Source organism: Myotis myotis, unplaced genomic scaffold, assembly GCF_014108235.1.
Source record: "Myotis myotis isolate mMyoMyo1 unplaced genomic scaffold, mMyoMyo1.p scaffold_m19_p_10, whole genome shotgun sequence".
Classification (NCBI taxonomy): domain Eukaryota; kingdom Metazoa; phylum Chordata; class Mammalia; order Chiroptera; family Vespertilionidae; genus Myotis; species Myotis myotis.
In genome coordinates, this window is record NW_023416314.1 from 21,965,593 (window position 1) to 21,980,266 (window position 14,674).

Below are 14,674 nucleotides of genomic sequence, written 5' to 3' on the forward strand. Positions count from 1 at the left end.
ATCTGGAGGAAATTGGTCCCAAAATGCCCTGCGAATACTAAAATCCGGGAGGTTCAACTCTCCTATATAAAACGGTGTAGACAATGCATACATTCAGCCCTCTACATCCTCGGATTCCTGACTGCAGACCATACACAGTACAGGTATTTATTGAAAAAAAAGTGTTGTTCAAGGATCAACTGTAATTGGTTTGGACGTAATTGTTAGAAATCAAGCCATTATCTGGGCGGGGGGGGGGGGGGTATCTACAAAAAGAGATAATGTGAAATCTGAGAACCCATTTGTGACAGTCAAGGAGCCCACACTCTATTGCTCATCGTGTAACGAGCTTGAGGGAAATGCTGAATGGGACAGAGTCACACATAAGACCCTGCCCTCTCACTGGAAAGGCAGCCAAGAACTACTGCCACCTCCCCTGAGAGCGGGGCCCTACCAAAGGCCACAGAGAAGACAGCGCCCCCTGCAGAGACTATTTCTGACGCTGTGGGAGTGTCCTAATGAATAAACAAGTAATTGAGTGTTTCTATCATGTCCCTTGTGATTCAGATCAGTGAAGCTATATGCCTTCGGTGCTTATTTATGAAGGACGAGTCACAAACACTTCATATCCCAAATAGCTTTCAGAAAAACAACACTGAAACGCAGTTCTAAGCCTATTTCACTGATCTAACCTTCTCTCTGTTTCCCCAGTTAGAATTCAAAATTAGGGTGGGGAGGGGGAAGGTGGGGAGGGCACAAAGCCAATGTAAGTGGAAACTGCTTGAGTGGATCAAGAAATAGAAAAAAATAAAAATCGCAGATAATCCCCAAACCTCATTTCAACCATTAGAATTCTCCCCCTTCAGACATTTCACACAATGGCCAATGAGTTGTCAACAATTACTTTATTGAGCATTGCAAGGTGCGCAGCATTGTACATAGCTTGAAAATGTCAAATTGGCTTTTGTCACACCCTCTCTAAAGGCGGCACGGATTTCCACGGTTCTGTGGTCTTTCCTCCTGCGCCCCAGGGACCAGCTGCTAGTACCTTTGCTGTAGCACTTACCATGCAGTTGTACCAGGTGGTCTCCCTACTAGATCTTTTAACTCCTCAAAGATGTGATCCATGTAGTGTTTATCTCTGCAACCTTGATGTTCAAATACATATTGGATAGATGACTGAATGACTGAATGAATGACCAGCGCTTCACTCTAATTCCTCCTCCAAACTCCCTGGTCTGAATCTAAGTGGAAGTGTTAATGCCGAGTGAGAAGCCAACATTCAAAAGGCACAATGGAAAAGGAGTGTCCACAAGTGTGGCTAGTCCACACGCTAGAAAATCAGCTCCCTCAGAATGAACAGGTGGCTGACTTCCCCAAGGGCCTGAGAACGTAACAGAGCCACGGAAAAATCTCCGAGCCAGGGATGGGGCTTATCAACCCAAACTCCCACCTCAAAACCCAAAGTAGCTGGTTGGGAGCAGACCAGCAGTCCAGTCACGTGCTGGGTCCCTGTGCCCGTGAGCCAGAGGCACAGTCATCGCTAGTGTTCCAGGGCAGAGTCTCAGCCACCCAAACATAAGAATATTTTTGCTTTATTATCCCTTCACAAATTTCAAAAAAAGCCATGCAAGAATAAATAAATAAGACATTAAACAAGCCATGAAACAGAAGACACTTCCAAATGGCCCTCAAGAAACAGTGTGGATGCCCTGCTCCTTGCATGGTGCCAAGGGGCTCAAGCTGCCATGGATGCCCTCTTGGGCCTTTCAGGTTGCAAATATGTACTATGAAGGAACACAGAGCCTGTGGGAGGCGGTAAGCATGATGCTGTGCATGGATGGCCAATAGTGTCACCACATAGGCATGTCCAACTGATTAGTCTGTTTGATGGATGATGGAGAAAACTCTGCCATAGTCCAGGGAGGCAGATGAATAGTACCACACACACCACATATCTGACATCCCAGCTGTGATGGGACGTGTGCAAAAGATCGTGGTTCCTGATACGCCATCAGGAAGCCGTGAAACTGAAGGCAAGCCTGTTTGTTACCTCCCTGTGCCTCAGGCTCCTCGTCAAATGAAGGTTTGGCCAGACTATCTTTCTGGTCACGTCTAAGATTCTCTTTCTTTCATCCAGCAGGATTCTTGACCCATTAGTAGTCTCACCCTTCCCTGTACCTTCACACTGCTGAGATGAAGAGCAGCACAATCACGGGTGTTAATGCTCACAAACAGAAGTGTTGGTGAAACACTGCTTAAGAGTCTTAAATTGAGTTCATAGCTCCCTATCGTGGACCAGTCCGGGGTCATACTCCCCAACCTTGCATCACAAATTGATCAGGATGCCAGCTGGCTAGCTGCTCTTCTACTTTGGGTCGAGTTCAATGATTTTCCTGCAAAATGTAACTCACTACACTCACGTTTCTCATCCACCAACCCGATACAAATAGTTGACCCATCCTTTCCTCCTTGTTGTCTTTCTGGACCCCAGGTTTCTGCATCTGACTTTCAGATGAATGGCGGCCTGTGCCCCCAAGACCAGTATTTTACACTTGACTTTTTTTTTATTTACCTCACAGCAACTCTTTAGAACACTTAGAAAAATACGGACCATTCATTCTCAGCTGTGAAAGGCAGAGCAAAGTTTGGGAGATTCTGCTTCCTCTTCTTACCATTTTCAGTGCAATATTTAAAATGACAAGTGTTTGATCAAAACACTGGGGATTAGCTCCCAGATCTATTTGCATTAATGGGAGAATGATGTTTTCTAGCCTCAAACACACTATAAAAATAATTGTCTAAGAGAGAATTCTTAATCAAGTTTATACATATGTAAACTTTCCAGACGGCTAGAATAGTTTTTGTTCGGTAGCTCTTTTCTATACATTTATACCAAAACAATCATTTAAGGACAGAAGTCAATGTGTTTTACTGTGTTGGGTATTTGCTTAATGTATAAGAAAGACTGATCTAGTATGTTGCAGAATTTGAATTTCCATAGTAGCTTAACATGTAGGTCTTTGAGCTCAATCTTGTCAGCCAGATATTGAATATATTTCAAATTAGTCCAAGCTTGGCTAGGGATGTCCTGGGACCTACAGCACTTACTCAGAGCTGGGCTCTGACCCTGGTGCCCTCTTCTTTATACCCAAGAAGACTGTCCTACACTGTTCAAGGGGCAAATCATCTTTGCCCTTGCATTCAAAGTTTGTTATGCCCCTTTTGGCATAAAATGTTTATCGTTACATAAAAGAAAAATTCAGCAAAATTTAACTCTGGAGAAAAAAAAAATCTTAAAGGTTTTTGGAAGCCACAGAAAGCTAAGGGATATAGCAGACTCTATACCCTAAGAAAGCTATTTCACCAGGGAAGCATGCCCGCACCTCACCAAGGTCGGCTGAGTTGAGGAGAAATAGAAGCAAAAGACACATTGGCCAAGAATATTTATACCAGTTTTGCCTTGAGTCTCAGAGAGTAATAGGAGGAACAAGACTTCTTTCTCATCGTCTCAGAAACCCTTGGGTTTAAAATTGTCCTCTTTCTAATTTTCCCCTCTTGTAGAATTTTAATGAACACCAGAAAGTCTCAGCTGGTCATCTGTATCAGAGTAAATAAAGGTTATGGTTTAGAAGTTTGCTCATTTCATATCAGATGACCTACACGTAGTCTTACCCTGAACATTTCTCTAGGGTCAAGTCTAAAGTGCACCATCTTCCTTTGCAAAAGCATACAGACATCTCCATGAAAGGCCAAAATTAATGATAGTTGAGAATGAACAAAGACCCATTGTACAAAATATTCCAGCCTTCTCTATTAAAAAAAAAAAAATCAAATTTACTGTGACTGGCCACTATTCGTTTTTTGAGTTCTATAACTCCCCAGAATTTTCAAAAGTAACCTTGTAGCCAATTCGCTTGAAAACGCTAAAGACAACCTGAAATAGGCCACCCATGGTGCCAAAAGCAGTGTCAAAGAGCAGAGAGATGGCGCCACCGAGGCCCACTGCAATGTCCTTGCACACAATGGGAATGGCACCCATGGTGTACACAGGGAAAGTGGCCACATCCACAAGGACGCGGACAGGGATGCCCAGAATGCGGCAAACCACCTTCAGCAGACAACAAAGGATCCGGAGAATGGCCCTGATGATTTTGACTATGACTTTGAGTACCTTCCAGGGAATGCTTGCCAACTCTTCCCCAATGGCCAAGAAGTACGAGACAGTGGCTGAACCCAGGTGGTAAAGGCAACTTTCTATGCCATTAATCACCTGCTTGGCGACATACCACAGGACATACACAGTGTTCTTCAGGATGCCTACCACCAGGTGGCAAATTAATTGGGAAAGCTTGATGAACGGGGTAGCGATGAAGCCCACGAGGTTCCCCAGGAAGCTACTCCTTTCCTCGGGGGCCTCTGGAGGCTGCAGAGCAGACCTCTTGCTCCTGGTGCTGGGGAGGGCACTAGTGGTTTCTTTAGATTGCACCATCCGCTCTTCATCCTGGACTTGGTTAACTATTTCCAGGATTTTTTTCATTTTCTCCGTGTCCTGTTCTGTTTCACCACAGTTGTTCTGGAACAACTGAGGGTTAGACGGCAGCAGTTTCTCCAGTTCTTTCACCATCACATCCTCTATGACATCACCGTCCGTGGTATGCTTGACAAAGCCCATGGCCCAGCCTCCCCCGGGGACAGCGCAGCAGGCTGCCAGCCAAACAAACTTAGGGATGGTCACCTTGTCTTTGACTTTGACGTCTGAGGGCACGGCGCCTGTGATGATGTATAGGTCGTTCCCACCTCCACACTGTGGGGTCAGGGCCCGGTCCATGAGGCTGTTCAGATTCATGTACCACCGTTCCTGGAAGGTCTGGGTCATTGGAGCCGCATTTGTGAGAGCGAATGTGGCCGTGTGCAAGTCACTGCTGAGGGAGAACGGGTACAGCTGTCCTCTCTGATAATCAGAATTCAGGTAATCTGTAGTCAAGGCTTGCTTGCTTCCCAGACTGTCCACCGTGGTGATGGCGTCAGCCTCATTAGTCACCTCCTCAAGGTTGCTGTTGGGATCATCGATCTGAAAGAGGAGAGGGAGTGTTCAGGTGCTTCAGTGGTCTTGAATCATTCTGCCAAGACCCTAACACAGGGGTGGGGAACCTTTTTTCTGCCAAGGGCCATTTGGATATTTGTAACATCATTCTTGGGCCACACAAAATGATCAACTTAAATATTAGCCTGCCATATTTGGCCAAACATTTAATTAACTCACCCCCAATGCCTTGGCAGGGTCAGACCAAATGATTTCATGGACCTTATACAGCCCAAGGATGGACGTTTCCCCACCCCTGCAAGTCTAACAGAAGTCCCTATTGCACTTCCTAAACTTGGGTTTGGAAGGGCTTGGCTTCTGGTGCATGTACACTTCATTCATTCTAACATCCCCCAATGCTGATCATCTTTCAAACACGGTTTCCTATATTACTCTCTGTGTATCCTCCACTCCTGCTCTGCAGTAATACTCTCTCTCTCTCTCTCTCTCTCTCTCTCTCTCACACACACACACACACACACACACACACACACCATCATGTCATGCTTTTTTAATCTGCTGTGGTTTGATGAATTTCATAGCTCTTTTCTAGAATATTTTTCCATGAGATTCAACTTGATTGTGAAAACGAAAGCAAGGGGAAAGTAGATCTTAATCGGCCCATAAAAATCAGAACTGTGATTCAGATAATCAGCCACCAATGTTGTCTGCAATGTAATGAACACATCCTTAATGAATGTTTATATACTTTGGGATATATGAAAAAAATCAACTTCAATCACAGCATCTAAATCAAATGAGGGAAAATATATCGCTTATCATCAGTTATTAGATATTTACGCTAAACTAAAATTATAATTTGACCAACTGCTGTTTGAACTTAATCTCCCCATGACATTTACTGTTATTAACAATTACTTTTCAGTCTAGGTCAATCTAGATATGTACCAATAATCCTACTTTTGCCCCGCACTGTGTGTGTGTGTGTGTGTGTGTGACCTTGGTTTTGTTTTTCTTTTTAAATTCAGTGTATAATATATACTTTCACTTTACCAATCTGCAAGGGCCAAAGGAAAGAGCTCAGGACTGACCCATGACTCTGTTTTTACCTCTCAAACTGGATTGTCAATTCCTTGATATCAGGAACCCTGTATATTCCCCACTGGACCCACCCAAGGACTGACACACATTAGAATCTCAAGGTACTAATCCTTCTCTATGCCCTGAGATAGTCATCATGGCAGACAGGCATAATAGGAAGTAGAACCAACACACATTTTCAAAAAACAAAGAAAGTTAAATAAACATTGTTTTATCAGAGAAATATCTCAAAGCCATTCAAAAGCATCTGTAATTATGATGAATTTGTAATGATGGGGAACTATATGCTATAATGTTGAAAGAAAAAGAGAATATAAAATTTAGTAAATACAAATTTTTAAGTTTAAAAATAGGCAAGAAATACTGGGAGGAAACAGAAGAAAATGTCCACACGGTTGTTTGATTCCTGGGGATGCTAGTGATTTTCCTCCTCTACTTTCTTGTTTTTCTCCCTATACCTCTCCTACTGACATCAATCCACAAATTCTTTATAGTGTTACTTTCAAGAGGAAGCAAACAAGACACGAATTAAAATAAGTAAATTCTTGCCCAGACAGTGTGGCTCAGTGGTTGAGCAATGACCTATGAACCCGGAGGTCACAGTTCTATTCCCGGTCAGAGCACATGCCCAGAGTTTCAGGCTTGATCCTGGGTGGGGGCATGCAGAAGACAGCCGATGATTCTCTCTCATCATTGATGTTTCTTTCTTTCTCTCTTCCTTTCCCTTCCTCTCCAAAATCAACAAAAAAATATTTATTTTTTTAAATAAGTAAATTCTTAATAACTGATTTCCTAGAGTTAGTGCTACTAAACCCATCACTACCCCAAGGGGATCAAGGCCACGTGAATTGTCTTGTACCTCTTGTCGGGAGGAAAACCAATAATGCGTTTCTTCAGTTCTGCAATGGCAAATGCGGGCATATTCATGGGAGTATGTTTAGGGTTAGCAAGGGCAATGGATGAGCAATCTGATGTGAAGGCAGCAATATTTACTGATGTCTAACGGATTACTCCACAGCCTCAGCCTTCAAGGCTGTTCCAGTCTTCCCCCAGTCCTAGAATCAGCAATGTTCTCCACTCCGACCAGATCCTCAGAGGACAGAGATAAATAGCTCAGTGATTTGTAAAGCTTCTGCTGCTGCTCTCCTATGGCTGAAAGATATACCACATGGACATATCAGCCTCATTCCTAAATCATGAAATCAAGATATGGCAGAGCCAAGATTGTCAAGTCTTGGGTGTAAGGTCAGGGATTTCCAGATGCATGTGTTTCCATGGTTACTAGGCATTCTGTCTGCATGTAGCCTACAACTTCTTGATCCTCTCAAGGGAAAGTCTGGAGCTGGTTTTTTAATTGCTCCTGTGACAGAGCATAGGCAGCAAACAGGTGTGTTGTCAGCCTGAGGGCCATCCGGGGATGAAACAGTGCCTACAGGGGTGGATGGCAGGCCTGGAACATGCGCAGAGAAGAGAGACTCTTGGATGAGAAAGGAGAGGGAGCTAGAGAGAGAGAGAGAAAAGGGGAGGGATAAAAGATAGGGGGAAGATAAGGAGGAAGGGAAGGAGGGAGGGAGGGAGGGAGGGAGGGAGGGAGGGAGGGGGAGACAACACAATATCCTCTTTTAGGCAGAAACCAAAACTGAGGGTTTTGACTTGTTCCCAAATTTTAGAACATGGCCTTCCAGTTGCCAAGGTCAAAGGAGATTTAGCTGGTTGCTTCTGCATCCTCTCAGGCCACTTGGGTTCATGGGGCTTCAAATTTCTGCTATAGTTGTGCACCTGGCAACCAGGTTAAGCCTTTTCTACTCTGACTTCATAGGTACAAAGGAAATGGGCCAGGAGGCACCAAGGTAGCTGAGAAGGCCAGGGCTTAATTAATGCTACAATGGGCTCTGTGCACCTCCCTGCCCTGGGCCCCCTTAGGCAAAGGAGTAACTAAACTAGATGCTGTGGATGCGAGTGCAGAAGAGAGCACATCTTCCCTCCCCTTTCCTTGCTTTTGCAGATCCCCATCTCTATGGTCACTATATGATCTCCAAATTCGGTTCTATGGCTTGATGACAAGATACAATATAATGTTTGAAATCAAGGTAGAAGGCCTGTATACTATACCTATATGGTGATGGGGTGTGAGGGTCAGGGACTAATATGGTTTAAACTACTAAATAATTGTTTTTCAACATAGCACTATATGGAAGGCATTTTTAAAAATATACTTTTATTGATTTCAGAGAGGAAAGGAGAGGGAGAGAGAGAAACATCAATGATGAGAGAGAATCATTGATCGGCTGCCTCCTGCACACTGCCTTCTGAGGATTGAGGCCAAAATCCCGGCATGTGTCCTGAGCGGGAATGGAACCTTGACCTCCTAGTTCATAGGTTGATGCTCAAACAGTGAGCCACACTGGCCTGACTGGAAGGTATTTTTACCTTATTTTATGGATGGGGAAACTAAAACACAGGAAGATGATGTAACTTTTCAGTCACCCAATAATTAGCAGGAACAGGATTTGAACTGAGATCAGTCATTTTATACCTAAAGCATATATCCTTTATTACTAAGCCATACTTTCCCCACCTTCATGGACTGTTATACCAGTTTTCTGTCACCGAGTAGGAAAAAATGCTGCACTGTCTGCAATCTACTTTTCTCTCTGTGCCATGGAATAACTGAAGCTCCTCAAGGTTGCAGGGAAAGAAGCTGATATCTGAGCCCCCGGTGCTGCAGCCCCGGACTGAAGAGAGAATGGCAAGGAAGGGAAAAGGGCACACCTCCAGGCTGGCTTTCATGCCACCCTGTTGCCTTTGCCCAGGTCACATGGCAGCTGAGCCATTAGCTTCAGAGTCTAGTGTGGCAGCACAGGCAGAGGGCAGCTGGCCAGAGCAGTTTCCAGACTCCTATTACCCTTAGAAACTGGTCAGCGGTCTGGCCCGCAGTGTTCCTATCAGCTCCTCACTTGGCGACTCCTTTTTGTCCCCCCTCTACACCAGTAGGGGTAGCAGAGAACAGCAAATACAGCAAAACTTTCTGGAGAAAAACTGTAAAATCAGTCCCCTCACCATAACCTCCTCTGCTCCCACTGCACAGAAAGGATTTCAACAGTTAGGAAAGGGATCTGCATAGCAAGCATGTCAAACCCGCGGCCCACAACGAATATTTTTGTGGCCCAGCCAATATAACGGTATGCAAGAAACATTTTAATAAAAATTTTGTAACTTAATTTTTACAATATCCTGTTACACATAATTATTAATAACAAACTACAATGTTCACTAATGACTGATTACTATAACCATGTTGCATTCATTTCCCTTATGGTACTTGCCTTATGCGCAGGTGCACCATTTCCCTCCACTAAGACTAGCAGCGAATGTTTTAGCAGCTGATTGCCACGTCATTAGTCTTGGACTGACTTGTTGGGTGTGCGCAAGCGAAATATTTCACTTTTGGAGGACAAGGAAAATGGGTTTATTTGCGTTATGCTTATTAATTTGTGCAGTTATTCAGTGTCTGGTAAGTTAATGTTCAAGAAAAAATATTAATTTTTATTAAAATGTTTTATTATTTTATGTTAACGATTACTCATTTATTTCAGCCTTTTGTATTCAGCATGTCTCTATTGAAATAAACCTACATTTCTATGAAAATTGAAGCTTTTCTTTTTTTGCGGCCCACATAAGCTTAAACCTTATTTATTTGGCCCATGTTAGCCTTTAAGTTTGACATGCTTGGGCTACAGGCACTGTCATCTGGATAAACTGAAAGGCTTAACTGAATCTGGACTATGTTCCTTAAGACTTTCTATTTTCAATGAACAAATACTTGTTGGTGTTGCCTCCTATATGGATGGTTCATTGGAAGGATAAAATTACATAGAAACCAAGAGAAGTTGAACCAACAGGCTCCCAAAGAACCAGAACTGCGGAATAGCTTGGCAATGCTGGAACCAGAAATGGGTTCCAGGCAGCTCTAGGGAATTTTGGCAGCAAGAGTCTGTAGCTGAGACTAATTCGGTGTTAATGATTGCCATCATTCAGCCACACTTGACCTGTCAGACTTTTTCTATCTCTCCCTCCTGGCTTCTTCATCTACTTCTTTCTGCATAGCTCTTTTCTACACTGTGGCCCCTGTGAACTTATGGTCTCTGTTCAATCATCACTTCAGTTTGCACATGGATCATCATGGCCTCCCTGGCCACTGATTCTATCATTTACCTTTAATCTTAGCTACTTCTGTTACTTAGTAAGTTCCTACTTCAAATGCTCAAGAGACAGAATCTGAGTTATCCAGATCAACTTTTCATATCAGGCCATGTCAAGACAAGCCTATAGAATGCCATCCTTGAGTTAAATGCTCACCCCTGCCCAATCAGCTGTGGCTGGGTGCTGGAGAAGAAGTCCATGGAAGTGTCAGGCATTCTAGGTTTGGCTTATCTAGTCATAACTTTAGTTTAATACACTAATGTAGATAAATGAGTGTGAATAATACTAAACAAAGTTAAAACAAGAAATAAAAAAATAGATAAATGTCCCAAGGTTTATCTAATCCAGAATTAATCTCTGACAAAAATAACAAAGGGTGTCTTATAAGATGACATATTGACCTTCCAAAAACCCTTTATTCTCTCCTTTGAGGATCTAATTAGCTACACCTCAAACCTTTGCGTTTTACATCCTTTCTCATATTTTATATCTCATTAACTCTCCATGTTGTATTCTAGGTGAGTTCCTCTGATATATCTTCCAATTCACTAGATCTCTCTTTAGCTATATCTAGTCTACTTGTTTGTTGAGGTGTCTTTCTTTTTGCATCTTAATGACTGTTTTTCTTTTTTAACATTTCTATTTAGTTCTATTTCAAATTTTCCTTGATTATTTTCTCTTGTAAAATTCTTTTTTATCTGTCAATAATTTGGACATATGTATCTTAAATTCACAGTTCGATTCCTGGTCAGGACACATGCCCAGGTTGTGAGCTCCATCCCCAGTGTGGGGCATGCAGGAGGTAGCCAATCGATGATTCTCTCTCATCACTGATGTTTCTATCTCTCTCTCTCCCTCTCCATCTCTGAAATCAATTTTTTAAAATTAAAATAAAAAAGCATATTCTCAGGTGAAGATCTTTTAAAAATTAGATATTACATTACAAAGTCACTTCACCATATCATTTGTAAACATACTAATTTCCAGGGCCTAACTGACTTCCACTAAGAGAAATGCCCCTTATGATTCCTACTTCTTGTCTTAAAACCAGTTTTTAACCTATGACGAGAGTTTCTTCAGATCCCAAGATGACTAATGTTTTATTACCATTTGTTAAAGAATCATCTGAAAATCTAAAAAAAAAATCACTATACCAGCTTCCCATCACCACCATGCTTATTTATTCCACAACCAAGAGCGTCTTGGTAGGCTCTCATTTTCTGAAGGAATGATAAAGTGTGTGTGTAACAAAATACTTAATGCACATATGGGAAACTGTATGAAAAGTGGTACATGTATGTGATTTTTAAAATCTAAAATATTATTTGCTACAGTGTCATGTAAAGGGCATATGTATTTTCCATGCTGTCTGCAGACACAGTTTAATGATCTGGTTATTGCAATTACAGTAAATTACTGACAACACCACTTCCTAAAGACAAAAAAATACACCTATGATGTAAGAGGTAATTTCAGACTACGGTTTCTGGGCTATACTTGCCCTTTTGTGTGCACCACTAATCTTATTCTTTGGTTTCCCAGCAGAATCTCTGAAGTAGGGGTAGGTACAAAGATCTCACTGTGTAATCCTCCTCCCTGCTGACCTAGTCCCCCTGGGCTGCCAGGGTAATTTGATATCGTTCCTGTGTTTCATGGAAACTTTTTCTTCCTAATCACAACATGTTAAGTAGGTTTTAGAAGAATGAGCTCCCCCCTCCACCAGCATCCTGCCCCATAAATAATCTTATAATAAATTCCTTTTAAATTTAGTACCAAGAAAAAATAGTTTCTCCCAACGACTTGGTCTGTTTCCTTCCACCAGACATTAAAAGCTATTTAAACCCATGGGATTTCTCTTTTGCTTTGGAATTAAATAAAAGAAGACTTTCAAATTTCCTGCTAGGATGCATGTAAAAAAAAAAAATAGACTGGTAGAAAATTTAAAAAGAGTACTGGAGGGGAAATATTCACCCATTCAACAATATTTATTACTTTATTATAATATATAATATTTATAAGCATAAATTTTTGTGACTAGTGCTGTGGGAGGAAGCATCAGGATTGGTAATAATAATCCTATATAATAAAGAGCGAATATGCTAATTAGACCGAACAGCAGAACGACCATCCGGACGACCTTCTGGATGACCATCTGGACGAAGCCGGGGCTGTGAGGGCCGAGCCCCTTGCATGAATTTTGTGCACTGGGCCTCTAGTAAATAATATTAATAACAACAACATTTATTGAGCACTTTATGCCAGGCATTCTGAGAACTTTATTTTTGTTGTTGTTGTTGTTAGTCCTCACCAGAGGATATTTTAGAGAGTGGAAAGGAGGGGGAGAGACAAACATCGATGTGAGAGAGACACATCGGTTAATTGCCTCACACACACACCTGACCAGGGCCAGGGATCGAGCCTGCTACCCAAGTACGTGCCCTTGACCAGAAACAAACTCTTCAGTCTGCAGGCAGTGCTCTATCCACTGAGCCAAACTGGCTAGGGCCTGAGAACTTTACATGCATTAAATCAGTCAGTGGTTGTGCTAAGTATTGACTCATTCAAACTCACAAAACTAGGTACTATTATTCAACCTGTTGACAGATAAAGAAACTGAGTCACATCAAGATTAAGTAACTTGCTAAGGTCACACGGTTCGGGAGTAGTAGCATCAGGGCATGAACTGAGGAGGTCCAGCCCCACAGCTACTGTTTTGCATGCTTTATAGGCCTCAAAATAGGCCTTCACATCAAGAAACTCGCCATCTATTTAGGAAAACAAGACAGATACAGACAGAATTACATTGGAAATCGAGGAAAAACAACAGCGTAATGCAGTTTATGTTAAATGCCAAATAAATGGTGTAAAGAAAAAAGAACAATCAAATTTCAGAGGAAGGAAGGGCACCTTGAGTCCAGCCAAGGAAGACTTCTTGGAGGTTAAGGTGAGATGGGATTAGGAGGATGTGCAAGACTTCGATAAATTTAGAGAAATGGAAGGTCAGTAAGGCTTAACAATACTTCTCGACAAAGGCTTGAGGCAGAGACAAGCAGCCTGTGAAAACAGGACTGAGTAAGGAAAGAGCAAGGTTTACTGGAAAGGATAGTAGGGGACCAGTTTATAATGACCTGATATACAGATTACTAATCGTAGACTAATTGTAACTACCACTTCGTGAGGATGTTCCAGGCACCAGGATAAGTGCTTTACATAAAGTATCTTCTTTAATCCTTACAGGATCTCTATTACTTTCCTTTACAGAAGGAAAAACGAAGGCTCAGACTCTGAGCAGGGTGCCCAGTGTCGCACTGTCAGCGAGGGCCGGTGAGGTCACAAGCCCGCGTAGTCTGACTTCAGCAGCTATCACACACTCCGCTCTGCTGTGCACAGTGGCAACTCCCTGGCCGTTTCTAAGGACCAGAGTATCACTAGGGATGTGTCATTCCAGGAGGATTCACCTGGCTGCTCTGGGCAGGAAAGCCTGGACCACAAAGGCAGGCGAGGGAATGGAAAAGGAAGGACACGTGCAAGATTCCGGAAGGAAGAAGCTCAAGATGTGAGCGCTGATGTGGAAAGGCCGGTGGAAACTAGAAGATGATGTCAAGGGCCAGAGCTGAGGTTACCAGGAAACGAGGGGCAGGGTAGGAAAAGTAAACAGGCCGACCTTTCAATGAGACTAAACGCACAGGCAGAAGTATCGTATAGCGGCCGGAGATTCAGAACGGGAGCTTGGGAGCAGAAGCGAGGTTGGAACTACAGACGAGCAGGTAGCCAGGGAGGCATATGAACAACAAAGAGTCAACGTGCTCTCATGCTTTCTGTGGTCAGGCACTGTGGCGGGAGGCTCACATAAGAGATGCACTGCAGTGCAGGGCACCCTGTGGTTCCCAGAATAATCAGAAGTATATAAAGGAGTGTTTTCATTTTCATTGCTGTCAATTTATGTTTAATGGGTCCCAGGAAAATATGACCAGCGTTTCATATACATGATTTCGTGGATATTATTATTTAGGACAAGACTAAATTGGTTTTCCAGGAAGTTGATTTAAAAACAATAGAAAGGCCAATTTCAAACCAACAGCAATAGACGTGTACTCAGATACAGCAAAATGAGAGAGCAGGTTTGCAAATGACTCCAACAGCATTGCTGCCTCCCACTGACTCCCCACCAAACCCTACCAGGTAGGCATTGTTATCAGCTTACACACAGGAAAATGAAAACTCAGACAAGTGACATGCACAAGGTCATCCAATAAATGAGTGTCAGAGCCGCGGCTTATGCTCAGCTTCTTAGACTCCAAAGCTCCTCACGTGAGCCGTCAGCAGCCCCTGCCCTGGATGAGA

The 14,674-nt window shown here is 42.8% G+C and overlaps 1 protein-coding gene across 1 annotated transcript in view; it reads right to left on the reverse strand.

Annotated features, from left to right (window-relative positions):
- Window positions 1–865: 865 nt before the first annotated feature.
- The window catches only part of ENDOD1 (endonuclease domain containing 1), a 35,447-nt gene continuing 21,638 nt past the window's right edge, over window positions 866–14,674 (reverse strand). The window contains exon 2 of the mRNA XM_036324642.1: window positions 866–5,053. Coding sequence (XP_036180535.1) covers window positions 3,851–5,053 — 1,203 coding nt within the window. The 3' untranslated portion in view covers window positions 866–3,850. The remainder of the gene's footprint in view (window positions 5,054–14,674) is intronic.